At 47.6% G+C, this 16760-nt stretch overlaps 1 protein-coding gene and 1 pseudogene across 2 annotated transcripts; one reads left to right on the top strand and one right to left on the bottom strand.

Annotated features, from left to right (window-relative positions):
• Window positions 1-183: 183 nt before the first annotated feature.
• LOC120100104 (sperm motility kinase Y-like) lies at window positions 184-8358 on the bottom strand. Of its 2 annotated transcripts, XR_015646106.1 has the most exons (4): window positions 7751-8358; window positions 5043-6635; window positions 3386-4351; window positions 184-1229 (listed from the first exon to the last, which is right to left on the bottom strand). XR_015646106.1 is itself a non-coding variant. In XM_087598813.1 (3 exons), the coding sequence occupies exons 1-3, from the start codon at window positions 3710-3712 to the stop codon at window positions 1104-1106; spliced, it is 624 nt and encodes a 207-aa protein (XP_087454939.1). In that variant the 5' UTR covers window positions 3713-4191; the 3' UTR covers window positions 184-1103. The 2 variants fall into 2 exon arrangements, 1 of the variants encoding a protein (XP_087454939.1); XM_087598813.1 differs by lacking the exons at window positions 5043-6635; window positions 7751-8358 and adding an exon at window positions 1482-1652 and having other exon boundaries at window positions 3386-4191.
• Window positions 8359-10623: 2265 nt separating this feature from the next.
• Window positions 10624-15497, top strand: LOC148007021 (sperm motility kinase Y pseudogene; annotated as a pseudogene).
• Window positions 15498-16760: the final 1263 nt, after the last annotated feature.

Genomic DNA, 16760 nt, shown 5'->3' with positions numbered 1-16760 from the left:
CCAACTCCACATGTTCTGGCCGAGGTCAAGATGCACACAAGAAGGCCTAGATGAGGAGGTACTGCCCCACCCAGACAGACAGACTTCAGTTCCACTCTGACAGATGTTAGGAGGAGGTGCAAATATGACTCACAAAAATACATCCACTCTTAGGCTCAACTACCAAGAACGTGTGAGCAGCAGTGACAGTCAAGTCTCCTCTTATCCAAGTAAAGGGACATCAAATACTTCTTTGGACCCTGGGCAGTAAAGAAATCTTGAGGGCTCCATGAGTAGATAATATACCATGAACCTTTCCAGAGCCCATGGACAGTACCTGCTTGATGGCCCTGGACCTCCTTGGCTAAGGTAAGGAGAGGAGACCCCAAACAGCCCTATACCAGTGCCTCAGCAACACTGTCAGACAGGATGGACCAGCCTCCACAACCTGAGATGTGCAGTAAGGGTTCTTTTCCATTTCGTACAAAGATGTCTGGTTTGCAGAGTCTCATATGGAACTGAGACATACTGCAAGGGAGGCCTTTGTGTTGGGTACAGTAGGTAAAAGCAAGACATGAGAAGAGGAACTGCAGAGTTGTGATCTAGGAAATCCTGCAGTACCCAGCTCTGGGTTCTTGGAGCCTAGGCAGGCTTTGCAGTCATAGACCTCCCTCTACTGCCCATGTCCCTTCACGACATCTTCTCTAGCAGATAAGACCAGAGCACAAGCTGCTTCAGGTCTAATAAGACACTTGTTTCTCTCATACACTTATGCTCCTGAGAATCCTAGTAGCTTACAGCCACAAACAGGAAAAATAGAGCCCATCCAAAGCCCTAGGATCATGTCAGAGCTGGGTCCCCCTGTCTCCTACAAGTGGGCAGGGAAAGGAGACTGATGTGGTGGGCAGAAGTGGTAAGGGCCAACAATTGACTTTCTTGGAAAAGGCTGGAGACTGGTGATGCTGGAATGATCTCAAGCAACCTTAAGGCTGGCTGGCACAGAAAGGGCTGCTGTATATCTCTTGCCCAGACCACAATGTCCTCCAGGGTTCAGTATAGGAAGAGGTGGTGCCTGAACTTCATGCCATTGAGAGAGCTAAGCTCTTGAGGAACCAGCTGGTCCACTAGTGTGCAGTCTCAGGTTTCGCTGGGTGAGATAGTCGTGAGCTGTCTGTATGATTGAGCAGACACTTGTTGTCCAAGCTGAGGACATACTGGTCACCTCTGCGGTCATTCTCTGCCTCTTCAACCTACAGGGAGATACGAAAACATGGAGGTAATCCGCACCCTGACTTTTGGTGCTTTCTATGCTCCTACAATCCCAGGACTCCAGCTCTACATAGACCATCTAATTCTGACAGAGTCGATCTGTCCTGGGCCAGATAAGCCATCCTGTTGGTTGCTCTGTCTTAGCTTTCATGACACGCGGCCCTCTATTTTACCTCAGGCTGTCTCCTCCAAGCATCCCAGCATGCATCAGCTCCATATCCTGCCCAACATACCTTAGTGTCCCTGATAATTCCAGATACTTTAATGTTCTCCCAGGCTGCACTGTAGGCTCTTGTGTGCCTCACATTCATCCTAGAAGTTCTTGGGAGCCTCCATGCCATGGCATAGGATGTCTTTGTGTCCACACTGGGCTGAGTGATTCCATCCAGTGCAGGATTCTCTCCCTATTGTTGAATTTTGGCACTTATGTCTTTAGGAATGACTCTGCATGTGGTCAACACACACTACCCTGGAAGACCCGAGAGTTCAAGGACGGCCAACTATCACTTAAGCAAACTTGTCCACAGACTGTGTGGGTCCCATCAGCTGAGAGTAGCCTCCACATTGCAGTGATGTGCAAACTTCTGCTTTTCAGTCATGATGGACTTTAGGATCTGCCCTGAGGAGTCTACACAAGCCACAGGTAGGTGACATATAAATGAGGCATGTTACTGGGTAAGGTCTTCAGTGCAGTGTCTTAAGCTGACAGCCTTTTGGGAGGGCATATGCTTCTCTATTAAATGAGCTGGCTCCTCTGTAGGCCTCGACTCTGCTGTCTCTGCCGCTCATGCTCTCTCCTCCAAGTCTCTAACTGTCCCTAGCTCTCTGTGACTGGCTGGTCAATCAGCCTTCATGCCAGTCCAGAGCCATTCTATAAACACAGAGCCCACACTGTCCTCTGCAGAAGTTTCACAGGGCTGCTTGTTTAGTCTCTCTGGTGCGCTATGGGGGTCCAAAATCAAGTTTTTTTGGTCCCTAGGGGTCCTTAAAAGGCTTTAGAACAAGGTAGAAGTAAAGAAATCAGGAAATAAACTCCTGCAGTACTTCATGACTACCACTGGAGGGCTCTACATTTTTCTGGTCCTGGTGTGCCACTCAGCAAGCCCTCTCACTCTAAGGTTCTGAGCCTGATGGAGAGGACTCCTGCTAAACCCAGTGTTCCCAAGAAACTGGCTGTATCTGCAGGGCTGCCTGTAGAGGATTCTCCACGACCCTTAGAGGATTCTCCACGACCCTGAGAACCCAATTTGGAAATCTCAGGTAGGCAGGGTGTGTGGGGGAGTAAACAGGACTGGATAGAGAACTTAACCCACAATTTGATCTCCAGCCCTGCATTCTGATTAGAGTGACCCACACTCCTGCGAAGGTCTCTGGGTGGCTCCTGAAATTAGGTGGAGGAAGAAGAGGAAGAGGAGGAGGATAAGGATGAGGAGGGAGAGGAGAAGGAAGAGGAGGAGGAAGAGGGGAAGGAGGAGGAGGAGGAGGAGGAGGAAGAGGGGAAGGAGGAGGAGGAAAAAAACAAGTAAGCAAGGACAAGACAGGCACGTGGCCCGTACTCACTGCAGTGGCCCATCGTATCCTAGGTGTTTTCCTGCCCTAACTGTGAAGCAGGAACCAAACACCACTCCTCATGGGACTGTCTGAGATGAGGCCAGCTGTGGGTCTGAACTGTCAGCAAGGAAAGGAGCTGTCTGTGCCATACATCGAAGCATAGTGTCCCACATAAGCCCATCTCACAAATGATGCCATCTCCTCCCCAGAGTGGCTCAAGTAAGGGTTAGGAGTGCCTCATGAATGCCAAGCTCTCCCCTACTCCTGCAGACCCATGAATGGTGCCTTCTCAGGGCCCATCTATCCTGAGCCCAGGGAGCAGCCAGAGGGCATATTCATGCGATTTCATACTCAGGTCAATCTGCTATCCTGTACCCCATGAGTCGGGACTGAAACTCAGTGCTCAAGACCACTTGTTTTTTTCTGGACAAGACTTTCAGAATGTGGTCACACACAGTGTTAGTGACACATTGCATGCCCTTGACTGGCCTTCAGTGTAGCCCTGACTGACCTTTCTGCCTGCACCCAGGGATTCAGATCAGCATTGGCCAGATCAGACTCTTTGCTGCCTGGTCCTATAGCTCACCTCCACTGCAGTTCCATGTGTCCTGGCTGCTGCAGCTGCACCAGAAGCTACCAGATGTCTTCCCACAGAATCGTACTGTAATGTGGGCTCATCCTCAGACATTTCACTCTCTCCCTGCTGGGAGTTAGGCTGGATGCCTGCTGTGTGGGAGCTGCCTTGGCTTGTGGAGCAGAGAGAGAAGCAGTGGAGGAGATGTTGTCTGCTGCTCTTATTGTCCTCAGTGCCCAGGGCTTCCCTGTGGTTTGGGTTCAGATCCAGCTCCAGTGAATCACTGATTAAATTCAGCCCATAGAAGCTCCTGACACCATGAGGCACAGGGTAGACCATGACTGAGGGAGAACCAAGCAATCCAGAACCTGAGAGGACCGGGGAAGCCAATAATCCCGGTCACCTCCCTGGCAGGATGCAAGGCCAGGAGCTCTGTGTGCCCGGACAGAGATAGATGGGACCCTGACTCCCACAAAATGATCCTTCAGACCTATTACATCATCAGCTTTAAGAAGATCGTCCTCATTAAGAACATTGCACACAGCTTGCACTGCCATCTAACTATCTTCCAGGGGTGATCCTCCTCAGGAGTATTGACATGTGTCCTATGAATGGTTAATATTCTGATAATTCATTTCATAAACATTTCTCAGCATGGTATCTGTCTCCATAAGAAGTCATTCAGCAATACTTCCACAACAGGGAAGCAAAATCCTCATCCTCATCCTCATCCTCCTCCTCATCCTCCTCCTCATCTTCCTCCTCCTCTTCCTCTCCTCCTATTCCTACTCCTCCAGATTTTTCTCGTCTTCTTCCTCCTCTTTCTCCTCCTCCTCCTCCTTCTGCTACTGCTAATGCTGCTGGTGCTATTGCTGTTACTCCTGTTGGTGCTGTAGCTTCTGCTGGTGTCTTTTCCTTGGCCATGTGTCTGAAATCACCTCCTGTTTATACTCAGGACATGACAATTTCAAGATGGCACTGTGAAAGAAAAAAACACAATTTATTCTAAGCAAGAATCTTATGAGGTAGAATACTTAGATTACCATTTGGAACTTTGATTGCCTTATTATTTTATTACTTCTACTTCTCAGTTAAAATTTTTGAAAGAAATCATTTAGGAATGTTACATATATATCAATCACTAGGTCTTGGGAATGAAAAAATCAGTATGCAAAAAACTATGCATGCATGCAGGATTCTGACCAACAATAACCCACAAACTAGGTTGTTGATACTTATTCAATGACAAACCTTGTTATTAATTTTAAGGCTTAATGGAATGGGATGTTACATTTGAAAACATAAGACTCTGTTCTGCAGCACTTGTGGTTGATGACCACTTGTGCTAGGACCAGTAGCCCATGGAAGAGTCCATGAGCCCATGAATCTCTAGTCCTCACCCTGTGGGAGCTATTGGCCTAAGGGGGAGCTGGAGTCCATCTGAAGGGATGGGTCAACAAGACAACTCTGTAGATTGGGGAACTCATCATTCATATTGGGTCCCTGCTGGGAAGAGGAGAAATCAAGAAGAGGGAGAAGGCTTGGTGTTTGGGAAACCTCATAAAGAACTTAGAGAAGATACAAGGTAAGAATTGTGGGGAAAATGGAAACCAGAGAGAAAGGAAGGACCAGCACAGAGCAAACTGGGAAGGACAAAGCACAAAGGTACCTGGGCTGTGCCTGCTGCTTGTTCTCTGGACTCTCCCTGTGGCTCATTTCTGGGGTGAGATGCTGTTCTGCCCCAGGCGAGGTTTCTTTCTCCTTGGCAAGCAGCAACACAGCTTTATCAGGGCATTTGCTATATTCCTGGTCCACCCCTTAAAACCTCTGTGCCGGACCCTGCTGGGGATGGGCTTATCCTCTAATGGGGCTCTGTGGGAGAGTAGATTATCTTCTTTTATTTCCTTGTTGCTACTCTTCTTACTGAAGATGCTTGTTGTTTGAATGCATGGGACACTCATGGCACATTTGTGATAGTGGTCTTGTGTAGGTGTCATTGGTAGTGGCCTGAGATGACCAGCCACAGTGGTTCTTTTGCCTGCTTTTGGATGAGCCTTCTGGCCATAGTGAGATACTTGACCGTGGGAGGATGACACGCGCAAGGTGCCAAGGACTGGCAGGCTTCCACCCCTCTTTTGTTCTAATCTAAAAGCAGCAGCAGGATCAAGGCTAGGGAATGGGGCTGCAACGGGACTCACTTGCTGTGCCTGGGCTGTGCAGCCATACCCCTGGAGAGCCTGCTGTTGTAGGAAGCAATAAGTTGCCATTTCCTCATTATATTTTCTTTTCATTAGAGAGTATTTTATTACAGAGGCTTGAAATCCCATGCTTTTCATGGCATCCAAAATAGCAAGGTCTGGTGTTAGGGGAAGCAGTTCTTCATAACGACCTGTGAACCCCTTCCCGTGTTCTTCGAACCAGGCGTGTTTCATCACCTCGCTGGCTGTTGGTCTATACATTGGATTTACTGTTAGTAATTGACTAAGGAGGTTCTCCAGTTCTTCTGAAACCCCACAGGGGGCAGGATACACCCCTGCAACAACTTGTTTTTGTAATTCTTGGATGATCACTGAATCAAATGGGAGCTTTCCCACTACCATATAATACAAGACCACTCCTATTGTCCACATGTCATTCTTCATCCCGTCATACAGAAGTCCAAGGAAGAGTTCTGGGGAACCAAAAGAGTACGCACCGCAGTGCTGGTTTAGCATTTCTCCAGGTTGTGTTTGGATGCTAAGCCCAAAGTCAATGACTTTGACCTTTTTGTTTTTATCAATCATTATATTGTCCAGTTTGAGGTCTCGGTGAACAATCCCCTTTCCATGGCAGTAGCTCACTGCTGATAATATCTGTTCGAATATTTGCCGGGCCTCATCCTCCTCTATGTGCCCTGACTCTCTAATGTACTGGTAGAGTTGTTGGCCTTCCACCAGCTCCATTATGAGGTATATTCTAGTTTTATTTTCAATAACTTGTAAGAGAGAAACAATGTTGGGGTGGTTGATCTTTCTCATTATGTTTGCTTCTGTCATGGCTGGCCGGAACCACTGCTTGTTCTTTCGGAGAACTTTGACGGCCACCGGGGTTCCTGTGAGCCGGTGGTGGGCCAGGAGGACCTTGGCATGGCTTCCTTTTCCAATAGTCTTCAATACTTTATATTGGGAATGAAAGGTTCCCTCCTCAGAGATACTGGGATCAGGACTAGGAGGTGGTAACTCCTCCTCAGTCTCTGTAGACATTTTATCAGTACTAATGCTACCTAAAAATAACAAACAATGGAATCAGGTAATGAAAAAGATGGAGCAATTCAGAAACTAAAATTACACATGTGGTACCTAAAAGAAACAAACAAAAGAAAAAGAAAAAATAAAAACAAAGAAAAGACTAGACTAGAAAAATAGAGTAAAATTATGAAAAGGGGGAAAATATGAAGAATCATAAGTAAAAGCCACCCAAATAGCCAACCCCAAAAGAGAAAGCCAAGAGCACACACATACTAAATGCAATGATGAAAATAAAAATCGTCATACTACAATAGGATTGGGCGGCCAAAGATGATCAATACTGTGAATGGATGTTCATTGAAGAAAACAAAAAACAGATGAAAGAAATGAGAGGAGAAAGACTGAGTATAAGACAAAATAAACAAATATAAAAAGCCAACACTTAAGGGGAAACTCCATTGAATTTCAGGACCTAGTGATCCACAAAAATCCACAACTCTCCAGAGCAAAATACTGAAAATTAAAATTAACCAACCACAAGGAATAAGGCAGTTAAATATCAGTGAATAGTAAACCTTAAACAAAGGCCAAAGAGTCGAAGTGTCACAAAGGGCAAATTTGTATCAAGTCTAAGCCAATGATTGCTTGTACTCAATAGAGAAACAGGAATAATGTAAAAGGATGAAACCGCAGGACATTGAAAATGGAGATAGAGTGAATCATCGGACTGCAGAAACGTAAATAATCAAAGCAATAATATAGCATGTGAGAACATAAAAACCACCACCAAACAGAATCCAGAAATCCATAAGAAAGAAAGAAAGAAAGAAAGAAAGAAAGAAAGAAAGAAAGAAAGAAAGAAAGAAAGACAGACAGGAAGGAAGGAAGGAAGGAAGGAAGCATAAATAAAAATCAAAACCATAATAAGGAAATAGCCAGTGGTCTTGTGAATATATGGCCTAGTTCTATCTCTTAAACACATAGAAAAAAAATCAGTAAATAAGCACCCAGCCGTCTATATAGGCCTTTAATCTGACATTATGGGGTTGGCATATCAAACCCCTGGGAGCTACTGGTTATCCAGCCCAGGTACTTGGGCACCTGCAGGCCAGTGAGAAAGCCTGTCTTGAAAATAAGGTTGATGACCTACCTCAGGAACAGCAGCCAGGCTGACTTCTGGCGTCTACACTCTCTAGCACTGAGGTGCAGGTAATATAGATACAAGGGGCAAAAGGGGATGGGCACGTGCGTGTACACACACACACACACACAGACACACAGACACACAGCACACACACACACACAGGCACACACAGAAGCACACACAGGCACACACAGAAATACACAAAAGTGTACATATACTCACGCAGACAATCTCTTACAAACACCCAGATTCACACAAAACACAATCACATAGGAACAGATACACACATACTTACACACAAGCACACCTGTAAAGATGCATATCACAGACACACACACACACATACATGCACACACGCACAAGAGGTACACACATACAAACACATACACACAAACAAACCTGTAAACTCACACACTCCTACATATACTGACAAACACACAGGCGAAAGTGTACACACACTCACACACAAGCAAATCTGTCAACACACACCATCCTAAACACACTGATACATACACATATACACAGTACAGTAAAATCCGATACAACCACACACAGCTCACTAGATACAACCAAGTCCCAGAGGGCTCCATTCCACACCTCCTCTCAAAGCACTCAAAGAAATCCAGGCCTGGCTACAGCTTAACATCTGTTGGCTGGACCGCCTCACAGTCGCTCCTCATGAGGTCACAATAGGACCTGTCATGACATGGCTGGGAAGGGCTTCAAGGCTCTGGCTTCTGTGGGCTATGGAGAGATTTAAGGCTTTTAGAAATCAAAGCTTGTAAGATGTTTACTCTCCTTAGTTCTCTGTTTTGAATATTTGCTATGCCTCCTGCTTTAAAGTCCTCATGTCTATGCTCGCTGTGTCACTTTTTCTTTGAATTCTGAATGATTAGCCTCAAACTGATGGTACAGTTTTAAAAAAATAAAAAACGACAAAGCTGTGTTTCTAAACTGACCCATCAAGAGGACACTGTTCTCATAAGTCCTCAGAAAGGCTCTAGGTTATCATCAAACACCTGAGACAAAGCTGCAGGGATAGGCAGAGCACTTGCCTCCCACGGGTGAGGACTTAAGTTTGAATCCCCAAAACCCCCATCAATGTTGGATGCATCAGCAAAGCCCATAAGCTCAGCATCTGTGGAGTGGGGAGGGGTTGGGGCTTGAAGACAGGTGGTCTGACATGCAGGCGTGAGGACCTGTCCAGAGGATGGCCCCTGACAGGACATGGGGTAGTGGTATGCATGGACACCTAGGCACATAAGGGGGTATGCATACACATGCAGACACTTCCTCTCACACAGAGGTTGGCATGATGTATAGAAAACTAAGTCCATCCTGAGTGTAGGGCTCCCTTTAAATATTAAGGTCCAATGATGGGATGGGGCGTGTGTGATGACAAGGAGCTCTGTGCAACCTGGGACCAGAAGGAACAGAGTGGCTATGCTGACACAGTTGAAATAAATTCTCAATCACAGTCTATGACAGCCAGGTTACAGGACCCAGGCATCTGTGTTATTTGTGAGCAGCCAGTGCAGCCAGAAGCTAACTATTGAGCACTGACTGGCCCAAGCCCAGAAAGGGTCTCTGTTTTTCAGAGTGCTGGGGGCAGTGTAGTGTGTAGCGCTTTCCTTCTGAAGACTCTTCTGGGGTTTTGAGTCCCCTGTAGAGGACCCTCATGGCTGCAGACACTAAGCCTGGGAGGAAAGATCCTCATCTGTAGAGTTCATTGTAAGGCCTGAGAGCAGAAAAGGAAAGAAACAGCAAAATGTGCCACCTCTGTTCACTGTGGTTCAGCTTCTGCCTTTGCAGTTGAACTCAGGTGCCCTGGAGTCCTCCCTAGCCTGAGTCAGTGATCTCAAGTTCAAGTCCCTACTTCCTGGTTTGTAGTATCAAACACAGCACAGTTTCAGGCAAGAAAAGCTGTGAACAACATCTAGACATTGCTGTCTACATTTGAGGGGGACTGTTGAGCCCCAAAGGGAGCAAGGGTTACAAGGTCAGGTATTACAGGAATGGGCTAGGGTTGGAATCCAAGTTCCAGTCTCCCTTTGCTCTGGGCAGAGGGTAGGCCTGGTAATTGGTTCTTGCTGTGTACATGGGTAGAATCAAAGGGTCTTATGGGATCGGTGGACAGACCTGCCCAAGCATGGCTTAGGGAGCCTCACACCAACTCAATATTTGATGTGTTCCCAGCTTTGTCTACCACCCTCAGCTGTGTGCCATTTTCCCTGCCTCCTGCAAGGGACTCTAAATATCTTCCTATAAAAGGCGATCAAGGAGGAGTTGCACAAGGACAGGTGGGGCTCTGTGAGGAGGTTCACATGGGCTAACAGGACCGATGCTGGGTGGACACTCTCCTCTGACATCCAACACAGAGATCAAGAAAAGGCTTCTCTGAAAAGGCAGAGCACCTCAGATTCACAGACTCAGGACTGACACCCATAGAATGCTGTAGAGGAGCCGGTTGTGATTAAAGGGCTCATCTGCCTGGATCCCTGAGCCTCTAGAGATGAGCCCAGGACTGGGCTGTGGCTGGTTATGGGGTCAGACAGGAGGGTGGGAGGGGGCTTGTCCTTGGCTCCTGGGAGTAGAGCAGTTTTTCTTTCCCTGTCCCTGCTTTTTGAACTTTTCTTTCCTTGGGAAAAGGGAAGGACTGGAAGAAGTCTGTCTATGGGGAGTGAGGTTGGCTGGGAAACTGCTCGCTGTTTCCCATTCTCACCCTGCTGGGGTCTTGGGGCTGTTGGCAGGATAATCTCTCCACCATTCCAGTCTGCTTCTCTCCACTTAATCCATGCATCTCTGTCCCTGGGCTGGGAGACCTGGATACATAAGTTCTACCAGTCCAGGGCTTGAGTCCCTCAGTGAGTGGATTCCAGATGGTTCTGTGTAAAGCAGCATCGAACAGGGAAGTTGCTGAACATGTAGGTACATGGAGGAGGATACTGCACTGCACCCACACACATTTCATATGAAACCAATCCCCATGCTCAGGTACTAATTGGTTCTATTTACACCTTTTGCTATTTCACTGTCGTCAAAGTTCTGCGAAAGGACAAGCAGTGGTTCCAGCCAGCCATGATGGAAGCAAACATAATGAGAAAGATCAACCACCCCAACATAGTGTCTCTCATACAAGTTATTGAAAAGGAAACGAGAATATGCCTCATAATGGAGCTGGTGGAAGGCCAAGAACTCTACCAGTACATCAGAGAGTCAGGGCACATAGAGGAGGATGAGGCCCGGCAAATATTTGAACAGATATTGTCAGCAGTGAGCTACTGCCATGGAAAGGGGATTTTTCACCGAGACCTCAAACTGGACAATATAATGATCGATAAAAACAAAAAGGTCAAAGTCATCAACTTTGGGCTTAGCACTCAATTTCAACGGGGATAAATGCTAAACCAGCACTGTGGTGTGTACTCTTTTTGTGCCCCTGAACTCTTCCTTGGCCATTTATAAGACGGGCCAAAGAATGACATGTGGACAATAGGAGTGGTCTTGTATTATATGATAGTGAGAATGTTCCAATTAGATTCACTGATCATCCAAGAGGTGCAAAGACAAGCTGTGGCAAGGGTGTATCCTGCCCCGTGTGGGGTTTCAGAAGAGCTGGAGGACCTCCTTAGCCTGTTACTGACAGTAAATTCCAGCTATAGACCAACAGCCACAGAGGTGATGAAACACCCCTAGTTCAAAGAACACTGGATGGGGTTCCCAAGTCCTTATGAAGAACTGCTTCCCCTAACACCAGACCCTGCTATTTTGAATGTAATGGAATGTATAGGATTCCAAGCCTCTGTAATAAAATACTCTTTAATGAAATGAAAATATAATGAGGCAATGGCAGCTTATTGCTTCCTGCAAAGGCAGGTTCTCCAGGGGTATGGCTGCACAGCCCAGGCACAGCAAGTGAGTCCAGTTACAGCCCCATTCCCTAGCCTTTATGATGCTGCTGCTTTCAGATTACAACTAAAGAGGAGTGGAAGTGCACCAGTCCTTGGCACCTTGCTGGTGTCATCCTCCCATGGTCAGGTGTCTGACTATGGCCAGAAGGCTAGTCCAAGAGGAGGCAGAAGAGCCACTGTGCCTGGTAGTCTCAGGCCACTACCAATGACACCTACACAGGACCACTATCACAAATGTGCTGTGAGTGTCCCATGCATTCAACCAACAAGCATCTTCAGTGAGAAATGTGTAGAAGCAAGAAAATAAGACAATCTACACTCCCACAGAGCCCCATTAGAGGATAAGCCCATCCCCTGCAGGGTCTGGCCCAGAGGATTTAAGGGGTGGACCAGGAATATAGCAAATGCCCTGATAAATCTTTGTTGCTGCTTGCCAAGGAGAAAGAGCATCTCCCCACAGGAAATGAGTCCCAGGGAGAGTCCAGAGAACAAGCAGCAGGCACAGCCCAGGTACCTTTGTGCTTTGTCCTTCCCAGTTTGCTCTGTGCTGGTCCTTCCTCTCTCTCTGGTTTCCATTTTCCCCACAATTCTTACCTTGTACCTTCTCTAAGTTCTTTATGAGGTTTCCCCAACACCAAGCCTTCTCCCTCTTCTTGATTTCTCCTCTTCCCAGCAGGGACCCAATATGAATGATGAGTTCCCCACTCTACAGAGTTGTCTTGTTGACCCATCCCTTCAGATGGACTCCAGCTCCCCCTTAGGCCAATAGCTCCCATAGGGTGAGGACTAGAGATTCATGGGCTCATGGACTCCTCCATGGGCTACTGGTCCTTTCACATGTGGTCATCAATCACAAGTGCTGCAGAACAGAGTCTTATGTTTTCAAATGTAACATCCCATTCCATTAAGCCTCAAAACTAATAACAAGGTTTGTCATTGAATAAGTATCAACAGTCTAGGTTGCTGATTATTGTTGATGGTCAGAATCTTGCATGAATGCATAGTTTTTGTATATTGATTTTTTTTTGTTCCTAAGACTTAGTGATAAATAGAATTTTATAACTAACATTCCTAAATGATTTCTTTCAAAGATCTCACCTGGGAAGTAGAAAAAAAAAGAAGTAATAAAAGAGTAAGGCAATCAAGGCCCCAAATGGTAATCTAAGAATTCTATCTCATTAATATTTTTTTTGCTTGGAATAAATTGTCTTGTCTCTTTCACAGTGCCATCTGGAAATTCTGTCATTTCCTGAGTATAAACAGTAGGTGATTTCAAACACATGGCCAAGGAAAAGACACCAGCAGAAGCTACAGCACCCACAGGAGTAGCAGCAATGGAACAGCAACATTAGCAGCAGCAGAAGGAGGAGCAGGAGGAGGAGCAGGAGGAGGAGGAGAAGGAGGAAAAGAAACATGAGGAGGAGGAGGAGGAGGAGGAGGAGGAGGAGGAGGAGGAGGAGGAGGAGGAGGAGGAAGATTTAGCTTCCCTGTCCTGAGAGAATTGCTGAATGACTTCTTCTGGAGACAGATATATGAGCACTGTTTATGAAAATGATTTAACAGAATATTAACATTCATAGAAGACACAAAAATATTCCTGAGAGGGTTCACCCCTGGAAGATAGAGCCAGATGGTAGAGTCAAGGTGTGTGGAATGTTCTTAATGAGGATGAAGCTGATGAAGTAATAGGTCTGAAGGAGCATTTTATGGGAGTCAGGGTCCCTCCACCTCTGTCAGGGCACACAGAGCTCCTGTCCTTGCATCCTGCCTGAGAGGTAACCTGGAATATTGTCTTTCCTGGTCCCCACAGGGCCCTGGATTGCTTGGTTCCCCCTCAGTCATGGGCTTCCCTGTGCCTCATGGTGTCTGGAGCTGAATTTATATCAATGATTCACTGGAGCTGGAGCTGGACCCGCACCACAGGGATACCGTAGGCACTGAGGACAATAAGAGCAGCAGACAACATCTCCTCCACTGCTTCTGACTCTGCTCCACAAGCCAAGGCAGCTCCCACACAGCAGGCATCCAGCCTAACTCCCAGCAGGGAGAGTGTGAGATGTCTGTGGATGAGCCCACAGGGACTACAGGATTCTGTGGGAAGACATCTGGTAGCTTCTGGAGCAGCTGCAGCAGCCAGGACACATGAACTACAGTGGAGGTGAGCTATAGGAACAGGTAGCAAAGAGCCTGATCTAGCCAATGCTAGTCTGAATCCCTGGGTGCTGGCTGGGATGGTCACTCAGGGCTACATTGAAGGTCAGTCAAGGGCATACAGTGTGTCACTAACACAGTGTGTGGCCATATTCTCAAAGTCTTGTCCAGAAAAAACTGGCCTTGGCACTGAAGTTGAGTCCAGACTCATGGGCTACAGGATAGCAGATTGACCTGAGTATGAAATCGCATGAGTATGACCTCTGGCTGCTCCCTGGACTCAGGATAGATGGGCCCTGAGAAGGCACCATCCCTGGCTCTGCAGGAGTAGGGGAGAGCTTGGCATTCATGAGCCACTCCTAACCCTGACTGGAGCCACTCTGGGGAGGAGATGGCATCACTTGTGAGATGGGCTTATGTGGGACACTGTGCTCTGGTATGTGTCACAGACAGCTCCTGTGTTTCTTGCTGACAGTTCAGACCCTCAGCTGGCCTCATCACGGACAGTCCCATGAGGAGTGGTGTTTGGTTCCTGCCTCACAGTTAGGGCAGGAACAAGCCTAGGACACGATGGACCACCGCAGTGAGTATGAGCAGTGCTCCTGTCTTGGCCCTGCTTACTGGTTTCCTCCTCCTCCTCCTCCTCCTCCTCCTCCTCCTCCTCCTCCTCCTCCTCCTCCTCCTCCTCCTCCTCTTCCTCTTCCTCCTCTCCTTCTTCCTCCTCCTCCTCCTCCTCCTCCTCCTCCTCCTCCTCTTCCTCTTCCTCCTCTCCTTCTTCCTCCTCCACCTCTTTCTCCTCCACCTCTTTCTCCTCCTCCTTCTCCTCTCCCTCCTTCTCATCCTTATCCTCCTTCTCATCCTCTTCCTCCTCCACCTCATTTCAGGAGCCACCCAGAGACCTTCGCAGGAGTGTGGGTCACGCTAATTAGAATGCAGGGCTGGAGATCAAATTTTGGGTAAGGTCTCCATCCAGTCCTGGTGGCTCACACACACACCCTGCCTACCTGAGATTTCCAAATTGGGTCCTTATGGTCGTGGAGAATCTTCTACAGGCCGCCCTGCAGATACAGCCAGTTTCTTGGTAACACTGGGTTTAGCAGTGGTCAGAGCCTTATAGTGAGTGAGAGGGAACGCTGAGTGGCACACCAGGACCAGAAAAGTATAGAGCCCTCCAGTGGCGGACATGAAGTACTGCAGGCGTTTATTTCCCTATTTCTTTACCTCTACCTTGTTCTAAAGGCTTTCTACCAGACCCCTAGGGACCTCAGAAACTTGAGTTTGCACCCCCATAGGGCACGTGAGAGACTAAACCAGCAGCCCTGTGAAACTTCGGCAGAGGACAGTGTGGGCTCTGTGTTTCTAGACTTGCCCTGGACTGGCATGAAGGCTGACTGACCAGCCAGACACAGAGAGTTTGAGACAGTTAGAGACTTGGAGGAGAGAGCATGAGCAGCAGTCACAGTGGAGTCCAGGCCAACAGCGGAGCCAGCTCATTTAATAGAGAAGCATATGCCCTCCCAAAAGGCTGTCAGCTTAAGACACTGCACTGAAGAAGTGACCCAGTAACATGCCCCATTTACACATCTCCTACCTGTGGCTTGTGTAGGGTCCTAGGGGAGATCCTAAAGTCCATCATGACTGAAAAGCAGAAGTTTGCACATCACTGCAATATGGAGGCTACTCTCAGCTGATGGGACCCACACAGTCTGTGAAAAAGTTTGCTTAAGTGAAAGTTGGCCGTCCTTGAACTCTCTGGTCTTCCAGGGTAGTGTGTGGTGACCACATTCAGAGCCCTTCCTGAAAGACATAAGAGCCAAAATTTAACAATAGGGAGAGAATCCTGCACTGGATGGGATCACTCGCCCCAGTGTGGACCCAAGGACGTCATATGCCATGGCATGGAGGCTCCCAAGAACTTTAGAATGAATGTGAGCCACACAAGAGCCCACAGTCCATCCTGGGAGAACATTAAAGTATGTAGAATTATCAGGGACCCTAAGGTAGGTTCGTCAGGATATGGAGCTGATGCATGGTGGGATGCTTGGAGGATACAGCCTAAGATAACAAAGAGGGAAGTGTGTTGTGAGAGCTAAGACAGACCAACCAACAGGATGGCCTATCAGACCCAGGACAGATCAACAAGGCCAGAATTAGACGCTGGAGTCCTGGGATTGTAGGAGCATAGAAGGCACTAAAAGTCAGGGTGAGAACTACCACCACGTTGCTCTATCTCCCTGCACCTTGAAGAGGCAGACACCATCCACAGAGGTGACCATTATGTCCTCAGCCTAGAGAACAAGTGTCTGCTCAATAATACAGACAGCTCACGACTATCTCACCCAGCAAAACCTGAGACTGAACACTGGTGGACCAGCTGGTTCCTCAAGATCTTAGCTCTCTCAATGGCATGAAGTTCAGGAGCTACCTCTTCCTATACTTGCCTGGTGAAGACAGAACCCGGGAGGACATTGTGGTCTAGGCAAGAGCCATACAACAGCCCTGTCTTGAAGGTGGTTTGTGAGCATTCCAGCATGACCAGCCTCCAGCCTCCAGCAAGTCAGTTGTTGGCCCTCAACACTTCTGCCCACCACATCAGTCTCCTTTCCCTGCCCACTTGTAGGAGACAGGGGGACCCAGCTCTGACAGGAGGCTAGGGGTTGGGATTGACCCTATTTTTCCTGTTTCTGGCTCTAAGCTCCTAGGATTCTCAAAAGCAAAAGTGTATGAGAGGAACAAGTGTCTGTGTTAGCCCTGAAGCAGGTTGGGCTCTTGTCTTATCTGCTAGAGAAGGTGTCGAGAAGGGACATGGGCAGTAGAGGGCAGTCTATGACTGCAAAGCCTGCCTAGGCTCCAAGAACCCAGAGCTGGCTGCTGCAGGATTTGCTAGATCACAACTCTGCAGTTCCTCTTCCCATGTCTTGCTTTTAACTACCCAACACAAAGCCTCCCTTGCA

Source organism: Rattus norvegicus, chromosome 1 (genome assembly GCF_021556685.1).
Source record: "Rattus norvegicus strain SHRSP/BbbUtx chromosome 1, alternate assembly SHRSP_T2T, whole genome shotgun sequence".
NCBI lineage: Eukaryota > Metazoa > Chordata > Mammalia > Rodentia > Muridae > Rattus > Rattus norvegicus.
The sequence above is the reverse complement of the archived record's forward strand: the minus strand, read 5'-3'. Positions and strand labels throughout refer to the sequence as shown.